This window comes from Physella acuta, unplaced genomic scaffold, assembly GCF_028476545.2.
Source record: "Physella acuta isolate Inbredline_101_S28 unplaced genomic scaffold, ASM2847654v3 ptg001157l, whole genome shotgun sequence".
Taxonomy (NCBI): Eukaryota; Metazoa; Mollusca; class Gastropoda; family Physidae; genus Physella; species Physella acuta.
The window spans coordinates 217,018-237,020 of NW_026732674.1; the positions used below are offsets into that span (position 1 = coordinate 217,018).

General features: G+C 31.3%; 1 protein-coding gene across 9 annotated transcripts in view; it reads right to left on the reverse strand.

Moving 5' to 3' along the window:
- Positions 1-76: 76 nt before the first annotated feature.
- Positions 77-20,003, reverse strand: part of LOC131956510 (anoctamin-4) — a 45,363-nt gene continuing 25,436 nt past the window's right edge. For 6 of the 9 annotated variants that reach the window (XM_059320989.1, XM_059320994.1, XM_059320992.1 and 3 more), the window contains exons 6-28: positions 18,704-18,871; positions 13,745-13,906; positions 13,346-13,476; positions 11,768-11,886; positions 11,474-11,529; positions 11,135-11,191; positions 10,853-10,917; positions 10,190-10,324; positions 8,679-8,845; positions 8,380-8,459; positions 8,103-8,165; positions 6,551-6,583; positions 5,050-5,124; positions 4,451-4,652; positions 4,220-4,331; positions 3,685-3,742; positions 3,502-3,599; positions 3,265-3,404; positions 2,893-3,045; positions 2,715-2,767; positions 2,317-2,504; positions 2,117-2,222; positions 77-1,983 (exon numbers count right to left, since the gene is read on the reverse strand). In XM_059320989.1, coding sequence (XP_059176972.1) covers positions 1,777-1,983; positions 2,117-2,222; positions 2,317-2,504; positions 2,715-2,767; positions 2,893-3,045; positions 3,265-3,404; positions 3,502-3,599; positions 3,685-3,742; positions 4,220-4,331; positions 4,451-4,652; positions 5,050-5,124; positions 6,551-6,583; positions 8,103-8,165; positions 8,380-8,459; positions 8,679-8,845; positions 10,190-10,324; positions 10,853-10,917; positions 11,135-11,191; positions 11,474-11,529; positions 11,768-11,886; positions 13,346-13,476; positions 13,745-13,906; positions 18,704-18,871 — 2,628 coding nt within the window. In that variant the 3' untranslated portion in view covers positions 77-1,776. Of the gene's footprint in view, positions 1,984-2,116; positions 2,223-2,316; positions 2,505-2,714; positions 2,768-2,892; positions 3,046-3,264; positions 3,405-3,501; positions 3,600-3,684; positions 3,743-4,219; positions 4,332-4,450; positions 4,653-5,049; positions 5,125-6,550; positions 6,584-8,102; positions 8,166-8,379; positions 8,460-8,678; positions 8,846-10,189; positions 10,325-10,852; positions 10,918-11,134; positions 11,192-11,473; positions 11,530-11,767; positions 11,887-13,345; positions 13,477-13,744; positions 13,907-17,968; positions 18,083-18,703; positions 18,872-20,003 lie in introns of those variants that run through there. The other 3 variants (XM_059320993.1, XM_059320997.1, XM_059320990.1) reach the window with 3 other exon arrangements.

A 20,003-nucleotide genomic window follows, 5' to 3' on the forward strand; every position in this document is an offset into this window, starting at 1 on the left:
TATTGTGTACAGCTTATTGAAAAATATATATGTGTGTGAATATATTGCTTTTCTCATTTAAGAAAAAACTAAACAGTTGATTTTTAAAAATATAAGTTTATTGAAATAAAACATAAAACAAGATAAGGCGTCAAATAGTAAAATATAACAGTAAATAAAAAGATAATAAAAGCAACTCCTTAAATTCTATTTATAGCTGCTCATATTGAACAGTAAATTGTTACATGCTGTATGAACCACAGCTTTTAAAAATACATTTTGCCTTTAATAAATAGACTGACACCTTCTGGAAAAACATTTTATTAGCATGTTACTGGTAATTTTAAGCAAGAGGTAAAATTGTAAAAAGTTTCACTTTAAAAATTGGAACTCATTTCTTAAAGAGATAACAAAAACTGGATGGGTGTGAGAGATTCACAAAAACACCATAGAAATAGATATTTATGAAAATAATTTAAGTATAAAATTAAATAATTCATACAAAAATCAGTTTTTACAAAATCACAATTTTAATACATTTATACCTACTAATAGAATAATTACAAATCACAAGTTGTAAATAAATCATAAAATGGTCAAAGGCAACAAGTTTTCAACACAATGTTGGAATGAAATCAGTTTGCAGTTAGGAAAATGACTAGGTCAGTATCAGTCAAGCTGTGAAGTCAAACTAGATTAACAAAAGATATATCAAAGTTTTTATATGTAAATATTTCTTTCATCAAATGGAAGACAGAGAAAGTTATGATAATAAAGAAACAACACCAAAGATTTAGAACAAGATGAATAGACATTTATGTCTCATAGTCATAGAGCCAGACAAAGAATAGTTTGGTCTTCCATACAAATCTATTGTTAGCTGAAATGTTGACAATTACCATGGTAAATGCACTAATAGTTGTCACTAAAATTACCAGATGAAGTGTGATTCAGTTAGTGAAGAAGGTCAGTGTTTAACCAATAAATGATACACTTTGGTGCATGTGTTGTGTGTAGTTGACCAAGGCAGGGCTACATTTACTTGAAAAGTAAGCTAAATATTGTTATTCACTTAAGCCATTCAATAAAATGATAATACCTGACAAATAATTTCCCATAAAAACTAATCTTCCCCTACCTGATAATACTGGAATAAAACTTGTACTATTAATAGAATTATACTCCACTGAAAACATTTGTCATGGCTAGATTCATTGTTTACAGAAAGTTAACATATCTACTTGACCTTCAGTAAATGTATACTTTTCAGTAACTTTTTTTAAAGCCACAGCATCCAGATTATTTTTAGCTTAATGTTTTGATTAGAGATAATTGCACTTTAATCAACAAAACACCGGTTTTAGTGCAGACAAAAATATTTTTAAATATTAGTTCTAGGAAATCTAATTTCCTAAAAGTAATAAAATAAGTAAATAAATAAACTAGTTTTTAAAAATTAATTTTCATGGCTATCTTATTACAATATAATTAAGCTTCATTCAGTAGTGTGCATGCAGTCTTTGCTTTAAAATGAACTGAATGATTTTAAAAATTCTTGTTTTAAAAGCACACAGCATATATAATTAAAAAGATGCTTTTCAGCATGAGTAAATAGAATAACAATAAAGCTTCAGTTTTAAAATAACATTTTGAGACATAAAATTAAAAGATCGTTTTTGTATAACGATTCAACTTTAAAAACCCGTCAGGAAATAATTGGTTCTAGATTACAAAGTTTCTAACTAAAACATTTGTGTCTTTATAAATAGCCTTACAGAAATATTTTATGTTTTGATCTCAATAGAAAGGCTGAGAAGTATTCTGTATTCCATTACTATCCTGGTCAGGTTTGGCCCCTTTAAATTTGATTCCAACCAGAAATTCTTCAGATTTCAGCAACGCCTCTTTGGCAAGATATTTTTCTCTGAGCATTTGAAGCTTCACTGACCTGGGCATGTCTGGAACTATGTACCCTATCAGCCAGGACAACAGCCACACTAGAATCTGGTAAACAATAGGAATAAAACTATTTATTCTGAATATGTGTGTTTAAATGAAAAATACACTAAATATTTCTTCCTGTTTTTTACTAAAAATGAATGCAGTTTGGCATGTAAGAAAAAGTAGGCCTACATACCACAAAAACCAGAATGAAAGCTAGTCTTGCTGTAAGGATATGCCAGTATTCAAGTGTAGATTCATAAGGCTTGGCTGCATCTGGTGGACTTCTATAATCTCTGTACCTGCAAGTAGGCGTTTTTAAAATTCATTAAAAGAATCAACATTAAAAACACAATACATTTTTTCAAAGTTAACTCTGCTGTCTTAGAAATTTACCTGCACTGGGTTACATTGCCAAACTCTGCCTTATCATATTTGCTAGGTATACTATCTTTCTCAAAGTCTGCCACGTTAAAGACAGAAAGACTGAAGTTGAGGTATCCATCAAGGTTATTATTTTCACTGTACGAGTACTGGTAAACAAGCTTGGGAATGAACTCAGAAGTAAAAGCTATTATTGCTGCCTGGAAGTGAAAAGATTTAAAATAAGGAACTTCAAAGCTAATAAACAAAACAATATGACCTATGTTTACTCCAACAATTTTGTTCATTTATAAAAAAAAATGAGCAAAAATAATTGGTTATAAATTGACATATTTTAAGGGAGAGTTGAAGGAGAAAAGTATTTTTTAAATTTAAAAAAAAATGCTAAATATGATCTCATCAAGACTTACATTGGACATGACTGCTACTGTAGAAATTCCTTGTAAAATACCAAACCATATCCCTGAAATTGATAAATTGCTTAATTACTCAGAGTAAACACAACTAAACAGAGTTTTTGAAGTGCGATTTTAAAAAAAAAGCTGAACCAGCAAATCCATTGTTGGCTAGGTTTTAAAGAAAACTTACCAATGTCTTGAGCTTTCATGGCAAGTGGCCGCCTCCATTGTGTGACAAACTTATACGCATCCAGTCTAATCTCAATGATGTTATTGAGTAGTGCACAGAGGGGAGCCAGAGGAAAAGCTGCCACGAAGATTGTTACAAAACCATACTGGATGACTGCAGAGAAGAAGAAAAATCTGGATGACAAATTTTCCATAGTTTCTGCAGTTTTATAATGTGTATTGGTCTATTAAAAAGCAAATAAAAAACATTTATTTTTAAAATAAAGTTCTACAAATTGAATACAGAGTGCTGATCTTATAATTTAAAATAAAAGAAATTTTTCTTTCCATGTAGACCCTTCATTAAGCTTATAATTTGTAGTTAAAAACTGACCCATTTCTAAATATTCATCAAACAGCCCAAGATCTGGCATGGAACTCATGGCAAAATCTTTTTCCCATTGGCTAACATGCTCATGTTTTTTCTCTTCTGCCTCTTTAACTTTGCGGGATTTGAACCAATTAAGCAGCTTGCTGAAACAGTCAATTGAACTCATTACTCTCTACAGAAGAATAACACTTTCTAAATAAACTCATAAATCTGGACATTTAAAAAAAAGTTCTAACTTACGGTAAAATAATTTCTTTGAAATTGTTGAAAGATTGTTTTCCAAGCATGATAATTGCCAGTTGGATACACAATTCAATCAGACATCCAGAAGGATCACACTGGAAGATGAAATAGTTTTCTTTAACACTAGAACCTGCTTAAGTTAATTTAAACATTATTTTGAATGAGTAAAATAATATTTACCTCCTCTTGTCTAGATGCATTTATTTGCCTATTGTATGCACCAGGACGACCCACAAGTCTGATAAAAAAGATGTTTGGTAATGTTAATATGGAGGTCTATAAACTTATAATGTTTAACAAATATAAATTTAGAATAATAGGCCAGTAAAAACTACTTTGCTGGTAAGTTAACCTGGTGATTTAAAAATAAATTGATTAAAGATGTGTTAGCTGTGTCATAAAAATAAAGCTTTCTAGAATTTAGCTGTCAAAAATCTTTTGTGTATGTACCAAGAAAAGTTGTTCTAAATTGTATCTATTTTTAGCAAGTTACACTATAATTGTCATAAAAATTCAGGTGAGAACTTGAACAATTTTTTTAATCTGTTGATGATGAATGAATAGGTTTGTCAGTTATAAAGATGGCTGTATTCAAGGTAGTTTTATTTGGATAAAAAACTTAAGCACATAGGCTACTTGTGGTCAATGTGAATGAAAGTACTTAAAACACAGAAACCTCGATTAACTTAAACCTAAAGAAAGCATCAGCACTTACTTTCCTTTAAAAAATGCAATGTAAAAAAGTGAAGCAAAATGGTTGACAAACTGGAAAAGAAACATCTTGAGAGTAAAACTGTCTTCCCATTCTGTTAATGTACGATGCGTCTCTGTGGGGTAATATTTTTTAAAAATTAGTACATTAGGCAGAGCAACTTAGGATATTAATATTTAGTAAATCATATGAAATCTGTTCCAATTTTGATGCAGATAACTTTAATTTACTAACCAAAGTTTGTTAAAAGTTTTGCAATGAGTTCATAGATCTTGCCAAGTAGGATAATGATGACAAGGTTGATGAGTGCAGCTGATATGGAAGTTAGTATTCCTGCTCTCTGTTTGATGGTTGCTTGGTCAACAGCATACAGCACGGCTGACACAGTCATACGATACACAATGACACCAAACACAGCAGCACACACCACACAAAGCTGCTCAACATGAAAAATATTACAAAAATATGCTTTAAAAATGTTTTCAACACACTAATATGAAAATGTGTGTACGCTGTTTATTAAATAAAATGATAATTTATAAGATTTATGCATTCAATATTTGTTTCAATCATGTGTTCAAACTCATAAATGCATTAAAATAGCAAGTTATTTATTTTTATAAAAAGAAATTTTATTTACTTTAAATGCAGATTAAGGTGACAAATATTGATAATAGAACTTCTACTCATAGTAAAAAGAAAAGAAGGAAACCAAAACAAACCTCCTAGTAATATCTATATCCAGATCATTTTATTGCATTATAAGATCTTATTAGGCTTAACCATTTTAATCATATAACTTTCTTTGAAAAAATGTGTGGTGGACAACTTACCATAAATAATACCACCCAGAGTGAGGAGACAATGCGGCAGATTTTAGAAGAATAGCTCATGTAGGGTTCATCACGCTGACAGTGTCAAAGTCAATTTTTAATTAATAAATTAAACATATAATGGAACTTAAAATATAAGTGAACAATAAGGAAGTTAAAATTAAAATAAAATATTTTACTCTTTTTGTATATTTTAAAAATCTTATCCAGCCAGAGGCATATTTAATAACATAAGCTAAATTTAAAACAAAATTGACAATGAGATTACACTAAATTAAAAAATCTGATAATTGTTTTTTAGCTGTAAGAAAAGATACATTGAAGTTAATGTTCATGAGATAGTTAACAAATTGATGGTGTGATAAAATTATTATTTAGAATTTTTTTTTTTGGAGTTAACTAAACATGAAAAACAGCAAATATTAGCATAAGCAGGGAGGGGTGCAAATTAAATTGGAAATATTTGGGTGGTTTGCTTAGTCATATAGATAATAAATACATATGGGTGTCTGTATTTATATAGGCCTATCTAAATTTAAAAAAAAAAAATAGAAATATATATATATACATATATATATATATATACATATATATATATATATATATATATATATATATATAGTGAAAAATACTTTTGTGATTTGAAGCACATTATATTGAGTAAAATCAAATGACTCAAATCATAAATAACTTGTTTTACAAAAAATTAATGATATCTTGAAACAGTTCATCCAATAGCATTTCAGTTTAAGCCATACAAAATTTACAGTAGCAACCTGAAAAATTAGCTTAGATTATAAACAATAAAAATGTTCATGAAGATCAGCAATTTAAGCAAAGAAAGCAGATCTAAACTTATTCATTTGGTTTCCTGTATTTTAGAATTCATAAATTTTAAAAACTTGCAAAATACAAACTGTTTTAATGTCCTTTAAGATAGTCAAATATTTCAAGAAAATGAGGTTTATCCAGGTAAAAGAAAATTACCCTTTTCTTGACAGGTTTAGCTTAAACAATATTGTATTGACAGCATGTTTTTAAGTAAATTGATAAATTTCTTAGCTAAAATAGCTAGCTTAGCTAGAATGTAGCCTAAAAGTATATAAAATAAGGAAAGGAAAATACTGGACGACAAACTGGCAAGAGTGTAGAACACAGGTAAAAGATTTCAGGGTTGAGGATTTATAAAATCTTTTTTATTTCTGGTAGCATGACAACATGGCGCAACTAAGCATAAACAGAATTAACTTTTCCATTTTTGTAACAATATTCGTGAGATAATCTCTGAATTAACAACCTTAGGCCTATTAATCTAGAACACCTAACCGTTTCTGATTGTATTTAAAAAAAATTAAGTTAACTGTTCAGTACTCAATAAACTTAATTTTTGTTATGGTTTATAAACTGAGAGAAGAATGAGGAAAGATAGGAGTGACTGACAAACAGGAGCACAACTCTAACTCTAGCATGGTTGACAAAGGGAAATAACTCAGAATCATACCTCTTCTTCTTCCCTGTAACTGCCCTCAGTTTGCTTATATGTTATGAAATGACAGTTATGTGTGTCATACAATGAGTTATTAAAAGTCCCTTAGTAACTGTACACAACAATGCACAGATAACATATTGCTATTAGACTACAGAACAGTATAAAGGCTCAGCACTGAATTTCAGTCACAATTTTGATAAGATTGAATTAATTTATACAACAATTGTCGGTAATGCCAAATTTTTAAAATTTAAAAAGCCCATACTAAATTAATTTAATCTTTTGGATTGGCATCTATCAGGAAACTTTATTTCATTTGTCAAAGGAACTTCATACAATTAAGTGCAATTTCTGACTTTGATAATTAAGTATGGATTTTAGTAGTCCATGTAGACTTTGCATTTGTAAAATTCAGTGCCATACCAGAACTAGAATGCAGCACATAGTATTTAGTTACATTAGAGGACTCATGTATTGATTGTATACAGCACACACATTTTAGAATACACTGCAGAATTAGTATGTAGCATTATTAAAATGATTACATAGTTAGAATAAATCTAACAATAAGAATACATTGCAGTATTAGTATGTACTACAGTGAAAGGAAAATTTAGAACACATATTTATCATAATTGGGTAATGGTTCCCAGCCAGTGATTAATATTGTGTTACTGGTACACAGCATGCAATAGGAAGAGAAGAACAGAACTCTCCTGGTCAATATTTACAATCATTTTTTCACTATTTTTTAAATTCTCTTTCAAAGATGTGTCTTTTCCATTCTCTATTCTCAAATAAAAACCTCAGTGTGTCTCAGTTCTCTTGTTATTATTACTAAAAAATACCTGTCTGCGACCATTTTCTAAATTGCAACTGCTTTAAATTTTTCAAAGGTAATCTAGTAATGTTAAATTTGTAAATTGTTTCATTGCCTGTGTACTGACAAACCTTTACTTTTATATGTTCCACCCAAAGAGGAAACGCTAGGACGGGAAAGAAAGCTTGCAAAGAGAATGTACATCTCTAGTTCTACTTTCTGTGCCAATCACAGCACTTAGCATAATTCTCTTTTATGTCACTAAGTTAATTCAAACTGCTTTTTCTTCAGAATTACTCTTGTCTGATCATGTTTTCTTGTACTTACATTGTTTTTAATTATCTCTTTTGTTTGAATAAAATATATTCTAAAAGAGAGATTTGGCTGGGAACCACAAGTTTGCCAATACGTCCATTGCTATATTAGCACAACATATTCTGTTAGAATACACATTATTTTCAAGCCCCGGTAACCATAGTAACTATGATAAAAAAATCCACATAAACATAAAGGGGGGTTATTAGCATGTGTAGTCATTATTATTATGGTTAATATGCTAGAATAGGAACAAAGTGAACTTCAAACAACATGTAAGTGTTAACTTCACAACTTCAAACGTCTACAAATGTTTGTTATCAGCCAGAAAACTAAACTTTCATGCAACTTAATGAGGAGAAGACAAATGTTTGTAAACTGCTTACATTGCCCCAAATCTTAAACAAATTACAACAAGTTAGCACAGACCTGGGTGACAGGGTTAGGCTTTCTGCGCCGCACTGAAGCTTCATACTCAGGACGAATGGTCTCCTGCAGATTTAAAACGTAATATTTAATCAAGTATTTAAAATTAATTTGCCGTTAATACATTAATTAATCAGGTAATACACTTTAATGTTATAAAACACAAACAGAAACAAAAAAAGTTATTCTAAAAATACTTTTTCTCTATTTATAATTGTATTAATTTTGAATTAAATAAAGTGCTTCAAATTGTATTTTACAGTAATAAAAAGAAGATTACCTCCTCTTCAAAATCAGCAACATCCCAATCATATTCAATCTCTGCTGCTCTTCTCTTCCAGAGCTCATGAAAGGCGGTGGCTATAATTAGATCAATATACATTTTTTTAGTTTATTCACTCAATTTTTCAAGAGGCCATGTACTTAGATTAAAAAATCAACACAGTTTTTGATATATAATGAGGCAAATATAACAATCGTTTACTAGCCACTCCACTCCTAAACACACTGAATCTTCTAAAAATAAACAACCCAATATCATGATAACAAACTTAACAAAAGTAAGTAGTAGAAACCTACACCATAAGGCCATAAAGCCAGCAAACGCTACTGTGGCCTCATTATCAAAGAGATATGTTGCCCTGGAGTAAATACAAGAGGATTTCAGTCGCCAGTACTCGCATCTGCCATCACACAGTGGACACATAGTCCAGTTTCCTGGACCTTTCTCTGAACAGATGTCATTGCTGGTAAAATAATTAAAATGACATTTATGAACAAATGTCAGTGCTGTCATGGCAATAAAAGTGAAATTTAGTATAGATGTCATTGCTGGTATAACAATTAAAATGACATTTAGGAACAAATGTCAGTGCTGTCATGACAATAAAAGTGAAATTCAGCATAGATATGCTGGTATAATTGTTAGTGCAGTCAAGACAAATAAAGTGACTTTCAGTTGTCACTGCTGTTATATAAATAAAAGTGACATTCGGTATCCATGTTTCACTTAATATAGATTACTAGGCATGCTGCCCAGCTTTGCTTAGGCTTTCGAAAACATTGAGAATTTGAATGCTTAATTAATTCGCCCGAGGGTCGGTCTACGACCTCAGGAGTTATGAAGAGGTTCCTCCATGGACATTTTTTTTTCGATTTATAGCTCATATAAGGCGCCGGTCAGTCGAGGTCAGTTTTGACCCCATCATCGTAGACTTTTCGGCCAACCGGCCCCCGTGTTCTGTCGCCCCAAGGCAAGATCCTGCCAAATTTGAAGCGCCTACGGCGCCGGGAAGTGCCCTATCGGGCACCCGACAACTTTGCTTTATATATTATAGAGATTAGCAAATTGCATAGATAAACAAAGATTTCAATAAAGTAATCAAGGCCTGAAATACTTTAGTATAGAAATGTATTATTTGAATAGATGAATCTAGAATATCTAGATCTAGAATCCAAATAAATAAAATAAATTTTATGAGTTTAGGCCGGAAAAATTGTATTGTATACATTTCATAGTGTACGTAGATCTAAATCAAATTTGAATGAAATAGTTCATTTCTTTTCATTCTAAACACGGCAGATGACGTCATTAGTTAATGTATAAGCAATAGTGACGTCACAGTTTTATGCGTTCTTTTTCACATATATTAATGCTTTTCCGGTTGCATAAATAATACTGTTTCTCTACATTCGAATACGCCTTTAATTTTTATTTTTCTTCTTTAAATAAAATTGTGGTTATACATTTAAAACATCTAACATATTATTTTCAACAAAAGTCCGTATAACGTTCTCCATATATCGCTGCCGTTTCTGACGTGATGTCCGGCGAAAATATTTTGCGGACAGAGAGAGAGAGAGAGAGAGGTGCGCACATGGGGAATTATATATTAGGATTTTTAAAGGCTTTCAAACTATCAATAAGCCTAATAATCATATTTTAAATAAATAGTTACATTTAATAAAATAATGGTACTTATCTATAAGTAGTATCCACTTATTCTAATAACTAGCTAAAGTGTCATTGTTGGCTATAAAAGTAAAAATAAATTGATAATAAATAAAAACAGATTTGTAATGCAAGTGACCTGGCCTCATTGAATGGCATTCTGGCCAATCCATAAATAAACACAGCAAGTCCCACCAAACCAGCTGGGATGAGGACACCTGTATAGTAGCCCAGCCAGGTAAAATAGATGCTGATTTTCTCACCAAAATATAACCTTTATAAAGATACATGGGGTTAGATTTTTTAGAAATAAGATACGTTTCAGCAATAAGATATAGAAAGTATATGTTGAACCATAACTTATATTTTTATCACAAAAAAAAACATCTAATGTTTATTACTATTGTATTAAGAATGCAAAAGAAGAAGAAAGAGAACAAGGACTATTGCATTTTTTTTAAACAGGAATATAAATCATACAACTGTATTTTTAAAAATCTATAAATAAAATCATAAATATTATAATATTGTTTAAAATAAAATACATTTAAAAGTATTTTTAATGTGATTTATGTTAAGTTGTTTCCCTTTCTGTTTTTAAACTATTGTGCAAACTTCAACTTATAACTGTAGGCAACACAAATGACATCAACCCCAACAGTCACATATTTTTCAATTTATCTTTTATTAATTAACTTAACAGTCAATATAGATATTCATCTAACATGGCAAAACTAGTTGTTTGAAAGACAGTTTGATTTAAGAGTATTAACCTGATTGTTTAGAGGTGAGTTGATCTTACCTTATGTGATCCAATGGCTGAAACTTGTACCATGCACCTGGTTTGGCCCAGGTTTCATACAGTAACTAGTAATAAAAAAAGAAAATATTACATATACTTTATATCTGATATTTGAGAAAATTCTGTAATTCATTAGTTAGTTTAAAATGAGTTCACAATTGGTGGTTAGATGAAAGATGAGACCACTGGTAAGATTTGAAAGTGTTAGAATTAAAATCTGGAACAGACATTGGCGTAATAGATTGATTGAGCATCAAACTGCTAGTACTACTTGTCACTTACATGTCTCTGATTCTGTGCCCCACTTGCCAGGATAGAATAATCACTGTAATATTCACCCTGTTGGATAAAAAGGTCACAATATTTAGAACACATTTATACAAGGATAGGTCAATTAACATCTTCAAAAATATTTAACTGTTTTTCAACATTGATACATTTTTTAAACAGTAATATATTATTTCTCTAATTTGTTTAATGGGCATATAATATAGGCTTTTTATTTTACAATAGTTTTTTCTGTACAAGCTCAACAAGCTGAACAAGCTCAAAAAGATATATATACTTCATTAGTTGAATCATTATGGTAAGAATTGTTTTTAAAAAATACTTATCTCTTACCTCATGGAGAGGAAAAGCTGCATCATAAGTTCCATTGTTGAGTAGATTTGTGATACCTGCCAGATAGGTGTTTAAATAATCAGACAGGTTGTACAACATTCTTCTATATTTAAACAACAAAGACAAAACAAATGGTGTAAATCTATTTTCGTAATCATTTATTAATTTTTAAATTTTAAGAATAAAGGGAACAATGTAATTTTCTAAATGAACATATTTTTAAAATGAAATTTATAAAAACACAAAATGGGAGCTTAAATCAAACATTCAATCAAAAACAAAATAAATGCCTACCGAATTTATTTTTAGCTGGATCGCCAAGGTCTTCAAAAATGGCTCTAGATAAAACCTGATATGTGAGGAGACTTCTCTGGGCTGGGGTAAAAAATGTCTCCTTGTCCTGGATTATAAATCTAAACAAAGGGGATTGTGAAAATTAATTAATCAAGATGTAATTTAAAAATGATATCAAAATACTTTAAATTAAATGTTATCAAAATTAACATGAACATAATTATTTTCTTTAACTAAATTTAAAAAAAAGATTTTGAATTTTAAAGCTAAATAAAACAGATCGAAAAGAATAATTTTTTAATGTTAAATAAAAATAATTAAAATATATCATGCTACTAATTCATTCTAATTACTTATATTTTAAAGATATTTTTATGTAATCAACAGGAAAAAGATAATCTTTTGGCAAAACTACATTTTTTAATTAACAGGTGAGTTAATCCTTAACATGTTAAAGTGTGAAGTAAAACATCTTAGAATTTATATCACATGAGTCCTAGTAGAAGCAGATTTTGTAACTTGTCAACAGCCAATGTGAACAATAAATGCTTGCCATCAAAATTAGTTGTATTTGTTATACATTTCACATAGTATAAAACAGTAAGTATAAACCATATGTAATACATTACACATACAGAAAGAAGTTGATTGTAGTTTGATGAGGAATGATGCTCACAGACAAAAATAAAATAAAAAAATAAAGAATATAAAAATCATAGTAATTTATCTGTGAGTCAGATAACAAATTTATACAGATTTACAACATAATCCATACAACAAACATGTAATAATACACATTTACAACCTCTAGGTTTGACTAAGACAGTGAGTTAGTAGCAATAGCCACTTTTCCTGATGTTACAAGACTTACCAAACTGAGCATTTTATTTTCATATTAATGTTTCATTATATTTTTCTTCACCATTCTCAATATTTTATTTTTATTAAAAGATTAAAATTACATAAATAGAAAACAATGTATTCAACATTTTTGTTTCGTATTTATGAAGAAAATCAGTATAGCATCACACATAGTGCAGCAATTTTCAAAATAAAAATAGCATGGACATCATGATCATGAGATATTGAGATATAATGCAAAGTGGTCAAAATTTACAGTAAGTACAATTTCAGTTGACTGAAGCTTACAGGCAATATTGCAATCAGAATAGAAAACTAAACTACAAAAAACTGAACTTACTTTTCACTGAAAAGTAAAGGAAGAAACATTAAATGTAAAGGAAGCAAAAAACGAAAAAAAAATAATTCACCAATATCTACTAAAAACTACAATGATTGGAGTTCAACAAACCACATTATGATACAAAGTAGCAAACTATTTGCTAACCAGTCTACACTCTTTGGCCTAGATTTACCACTAGAGACTAGATCTAGACTAGAGAAATTCGCTGGCATATTTAGAAATGTTTAAAATAAATAAATGTATGCATCTAGTGAATGCAAGAGTAGACTATTAATACAAGACAACCAGACTACTCTAATTGTTATTTTTTAGTTAAAGTAAGCCTATAAAAGGAAACTATTAATTTAATTCCAATAAGTACAAAAAATGCTTACTGATCTGTACGACTTCTGGTGAACGGTGCTGTGAAAAAATCTGGCACAGTGGGTAAAATACTCTCATCAAAATCAAATGGAGTTGGACATTTCGACCAGCAGCTCTCAAACTTTTTGTGCATGTCATTTTCCTAAATAACAAAAATGGGCTTTGTTATACAAAACGATGTCTATAAGGATAACTCAATTTATTTAAAATATATAATATGTCAATCTTAATTGCACATGTAAGAAAAGTAATGATCAGATATTTAAAAAGAAAAAAAAAGTTTTTAGAAGACCCTCTAAAAACTGGAAAAATCAGTACATACTAGAAAAATCAAAGATATATAGAAGATAAGAAAAAGAAGACAGTTGACGAAAATAGACAGTAGAGGATTTAAAAAACCTAATGCTTACGGCCAATGGCATTTTCATACTGGTAGCCTCGGCATATTTAGCAAGGACGTCCCATGGTGCATGCACCTTGACGTAGTAGATCTTCTTATCCTTGTCATGCTGTTTAGACGAGCAAAGTTTCCCTAATAATCCACTAACTGACAGCTGGGGAATTATGTCAAACTGAAAAACACAAAGTCAGCTCAGTTACGATTTTATTAAAACTATCATAAAACAAATACATAATATAGATCTATTACATTTCTCTCATTTGACAAATATTATATTGTAATATTTCTTAGGAGAAAAAATACATTCCTTATGACAAAAATTAATTTAGAAATTGGAAGTAAGCTAATGATATTGACATTTAAAACATTCTAGAAAGCTGCAAATAATTACACATGCATATTTAAAAACAAAATATCAAACTATCGTGAATAAAAACATGTCACTTATTGGAGAAAGTAATCTTTCTGGTTATAATATATATATATATATATATATATATATATATATATATATATATATATATATATATATATATATATATATATATATATATATATATATATATATATATATATATATATATATATATATATATATATATATATATATATATATATATATATATATATATATATATGTATATATATATATATATATATATGTATATATATATATATATATATGTATATATATATATATATATATATATATATATATATATATATATATATATATATATATATATATATATATACATACATATAGGCCTACACACACACTCTCTCACACACACACACACACATATATATATATATATATATATATATATATATATATATATATATATATATATATATATATATATATATATATATATATATATATATATATATATATATATATATATATATATATATATATATGTGTGTGTGAGATGCCTAGAAGAAACTCTGACCACCACCCAGACGCCCCAAAGTGGGGTATATGAACGCCTTGATTGTACATTAATCATATTACGTAAAAGTAAGGTAGAACAACCATCGGCGAGCGCCGAAGAAGCCATAAAGTTTACATATCAGAAAATGACAGTTTTTTCACATCCCGCTCATACAATCGTCCCAAAAAAACTCAGAAAAATGACGTCACACTGCAGCTTATTAACATCTCAATTATATTTTCTGAAACCGATATTTCTTTCTAAAATATTGTAGATTATATATATTTGTATAAAATGATAGGTATGGGGTTATAGTGTTATTTTTTAAAACAAAATTAGAACTTACAAAAAGTCTGTTAAAATTGCAAAGCAAAGTTAGTTTAAAATTACTTTTTAAGATGGAAAAATGTGACGTCACGTTTTTCTCACTTCACCACTCTCCGAACTACTGCCCCTCCCCACTCCCCAAGCAATCATTGCGTAGTTTTATACAGATTTATCCACACGCTCTATTGTTTCTTATCTAATTATCTTACAAGTCACAAGAAGCCAGACCTATCTGTTAAATGACGTCACGACAACTTCTATCCCTCCTCTTCCCCCCCCCCCCCCCCCCCCACAAACCGTTTAATGGTCTATCTCTATGCGTAAGTGCTGCCAACTAACCGCCCTCTCTTAAAGTTTTGCCAGATTTTTTTTAAAAACAAAAATTTGACCGAAACAATACTCGCTTGCGCTGTACGGTTACCATGGTGACAAAAGTTCACTGTGGTCTCTACATCCACATTATAATTATCGATTGGAAACTTGTGCGTGCGATCCTCGGCTGTATTGTATTAAGTTTTTTCCCCTCCACTTTTAAATTTAATGGCTGCGATCTGCTGAATCACCAAAAATTGTGCGCTCAGGTTGTACCCTATGTTGTAAAACAAACAAGGCTACGAATACATTTCAAAGACAGACCTTTTAGACCAACATAATTATATTCAAGTTGCTGTAACCCTGGATACAGTTCATAAGTATCAAGTGTTATCGACCTATTTTTAAAAAAAAGTAGGCCAGAAAACGAAAAGGCCTTGGTCAAAAGATGAAAAATGAAATAGCACGCAGGTCTTTGGCCTACGAACCGGTAGGAGGTTAATGCCCCTCCTCACACAACACCGTTCACCTTACTTCATAAAAATAAAACTTTGCAGCTTAAAACACGCAGAAAAAAACCCCTGTTCAATATTCACTTGTACAATGATTAAACCCACATTCAAACGTATTTAGTAAAAACTATTATCAACTCATTTGAAAAAAATTGGCCTACGTTGACTTTTCGCAATACTACTACTACTAATAAAAAAAAAACAACAATTCGAATAGAAGATTTGATGAACATCATGATTACAAGATGCAATTTTACATTATACGCCTATTATTATTATGGCGCCAGAATTAATGCGCTGCGGCCACTCGAGATCTAGTGTCATTCTGACCGGAACAGGTTTCAAATAAAGGCAGCAGACTCCCCCTGGAACCACACTTAGCCATGTTTCGATTACATCAGCAGGAAATCTGATCACTGTTCAAATAAATACCAGACCCTCCGGTGGCTCACACATGCAATAACTGCGATCAATGAGGCAACAAACCAGACCTCGCTTTGTTTGTTCTGTCAGTTTGCTATGCTCCAATTAAATGTCATCTTTCTTTCACTTGTGCACGCGTTAGTGACGCCTCACACGTGTACCTTTAGTGACGCCTAACACATGTACCTTTAGTGACGCCCCATACAACACCCTTGTTTGACACCCCATAATCTAGTGACGCCTCACACATGTACCTTTAGTGACGCCCCATACAACACCCTTGTTTGACACCCCATAATCTAGTTACATCCCTCAGCACACCCTTTACCGACACCACACACCGCCCAATGTATTGAGTCCCACACCGTACAATCTAGTGACGCCCCACACCGCACCCTTTAGTGACGCCCCAAACATCTGCCCTTAAGTGAAGCCCTACACAGCAGTCTTTATTGACGCCCCACATAGCACCTTTTACTGTTTAGTGACACCCCACATCACACACTTTATTCACAGTGAAACCCCAATCTGCAGAAGCTAGTGACGCCCCACGCCGCACCCTTTAGTAACACCCTACACCGCATAATCTAGTGATGCCCCACACCGCACCCCTGAGTGACGCCCACAAAAGAGCTTCTCCTACAGCATCGAACCTTTTACATAGAACAACTATTCAAGAACGTTCCGTTGTGGCAATAGCGACTGTAATCTAGATTTCTAGATCAATGGTTAGATCTAGGCAATGCAAGCTTTACATAGTGTGGGGAAAGACACATCATTTCGTACTATTTCACTCTTTCCAATGATTGCATAACCATACCCCACCTAATTATTATTCTTTGTACATCTCAAAGAGATGAGAAAAATGAATGATTGTGATGGTCCCGTCTAGAAATAGGCGTACATCCCAGTGGAGTGATGTGGCCTTGTTTGTAGAATCGATCCATTAACGGCGGGAAAAAGCCCCACCCGTCACGTGACCTTGAGAATGTGGAAATAGGAGCGAATGTCTGTTCGTTTTGTAACGAAATGCTGTTTTTGTTACCCCTAAGAATAATGTAGGAATCGTGGCTCGCTGAATCAATAGAAGTGTGAATAAAATAACATTTTTTGTACCAAAGGGTACATGTTTTTTTTCTTAATTTTAATTTAATTTAATTTTTAAATTGTAAAACGTTGCTGATGACACTTTCCGAATAATAATCATAACTCTTTGATGGATGACTGTATTGCGCATGTCAGAGTTCTGTCAAACTGGACAGTATCGATACTTTCATACATTTCTCCCCCCTTCCTCAACAACAAAAAATTGTGCAAATTTTTAATTTTATTTTTTGGACACAAAAAACTGTTGCAGAACGACACACCCACAGCTACATCGTAATGACACACCATCTACAAATCTATAAACAAACAACTACAATTCGTGGTTCTCACATAGATAGCGCAGTGTGAAACAAAATAAGCTGTTTCAAATGGTACAGAAATGGCAATACTAAGACTTGTTGGCCTAACAGTTTAGCATGCGGGGTTTTAAAATGGCGCTGGAGATTCAGTTTCAGCTATTTAATTAAGGACTTTGCTTGTTAACAATCAAAAACTATTGATATGATTGATATAAATATAGACACTACAAAGTACAAACATAAAAGTGCAATTTTTAAAAATAAAAAATGTGGGTCAACATAAACCATGAACCATACAGAGTAATGGGAGACTCACCTTGACCTTGCTCCCAGGGTAACCCGTAGGGAACAGTAAACAGAGAAGAAATTATTGTATGTAGCGATATAGATGCAAGAGAGAGATATAGGATTAAACATGTATGTTTGTTGACATATTTTTATCAGGAGATCTCAGGCATTAAGGGGATTCAGTAGATTGGGGTAATAACGAAGTAGTAATGTTTGGATGTAGGGATCACATCTTATTTAGGGATCACAATACAAGTCGGGGTCACAAATGAAAATTTGGATATCAATTTTGAAAATGAATCATACTTCAAGTAGAGGTCACTTGTTGAGTCAAAATTTGAAATCTGAAAATTGTTACGATTAATAGGCTATAGTATAGCCGCTATACCTTTCAAAGTATGGAGAAAACAATGTTATAAGTATATAACCTATACCCTATAGTGGGAAAAAAAACACAGGTGTTAAAAGAAGCTGCTTAAGTAGTTTAAAAATAGATATTTGTGGCAGAAAGGGAAATTTGAAGAAACAGGGAGTAAGAAGATAAAAAAAGGTATCAATAAAAAAGTAGCATAATTTAAAATAAAGATATTAGGCGTATATTAAAATTTTATTATTTTATTTAAAACAAAAAGGATTAGGTTTATTAGAGATTAACATAAACTTTATTAAAAACTCGCTGTGGACAACTTAATTTTAATTTTTGGTGATTGCATTAACGTATCTCTAATCGCCCATGAGTTCTACTAGAAGGGGCATAACCCACCTGTTTAGTTTCGACTTCAAGCTCCAGACTTTCCTTCTTGAGTTGGTCCTCAAAGTGTGCCCTCCACTTGTGTTTCTTGTTCTCCTCCTCTTCGTCGTCGTCCACATTGTACACCAGGACGTAATCGACGCGACGTCTGCCGTCGTTCATAAATAGGCTTGCGGCTGGCTGTTGACAAATATTTTAAAGCTTTTATAGAGGATGTTGTACAAATTTTAAATTTGTTTTTTATTGGCCTTTCTGTTGTGCCTAGTCGATGCAATAATTTTAATTACATTATTTTTGTTGTTGAAACTGGTTTTTAAGAAAAAAATTAATAAATTAATAATCAAACAAGTTACAACTATTTGAAAGTAGCCTACTTAATTAAATAAAAGTTAAAAAAAAAAAAAAAAAAAAAAAAAAAAAAAAAAAAAAAACTTTCGCAAAATGAGAAAAGAAAGAAGAAAAAAACCATTCTCAAAATAACAATAGTGTTTCTTTCAGACATTTTATTTTTCTTCGAGGGAGGAGTGGCGGGGCGGACACTGGTTGAAGTATACATTTTTTATATACAAATTCTATATTTCATTCGGGGGTGGGACTGTAGACGTAACCACTGGGAGTGCCCCCCCCCCCCAGAGATGCCTGAAAGAAGAGACTAAATTACATGAACCCATGTCAACAAAATTTGCTCATGCATGAATTAAAAAAAAAAAAAAAAACTGAATGTAAAGTTTTGTAAGTAAAGAGAAAATATTTCAGCTGATGTAAATTTAGTTTTTCGCACAACAGATTAGATTTCTACATTGGTGGCCTGGGTGAACTCTCGATTTGCGTTCTTCTGTTCACTAAATATTCAGCCAGCAACCGCCATACTGAAACCCCTTGCTCTAACAAAACGTTTATTCGATTCTCTAATCCTCCCCTCTCCCCAAGTCTAGATAAATCTATTGACAAACTATTCTTATCAGGCAAGATTGCGTGTTTGCCAACCGTGTTGATTTATTTTTTTAAAGTGTTGCTTTAAATTGAATAGAACCATTACGTACATTTCTTTATCAGTGTGCTCTTTCATCAGCGGCAATCTTATCGTGAACACGAGTGACGGCCCTTACACAGGAGTTACTGTTCCTTGTGTAAGGATCAGGCAACAGATTCCAAATCAAGTTCTCCTTGTTTAGCCCATTTAACAGATTAAAAAAAATCTAAATATATTCATTCAAGTGCAGGCAGGCACACCAACATGAATACACTTGGGAAAACGTAGGATAAAACTTTGATGAATAGAATGCATGTCAAATTAAACACCACGCCCTTT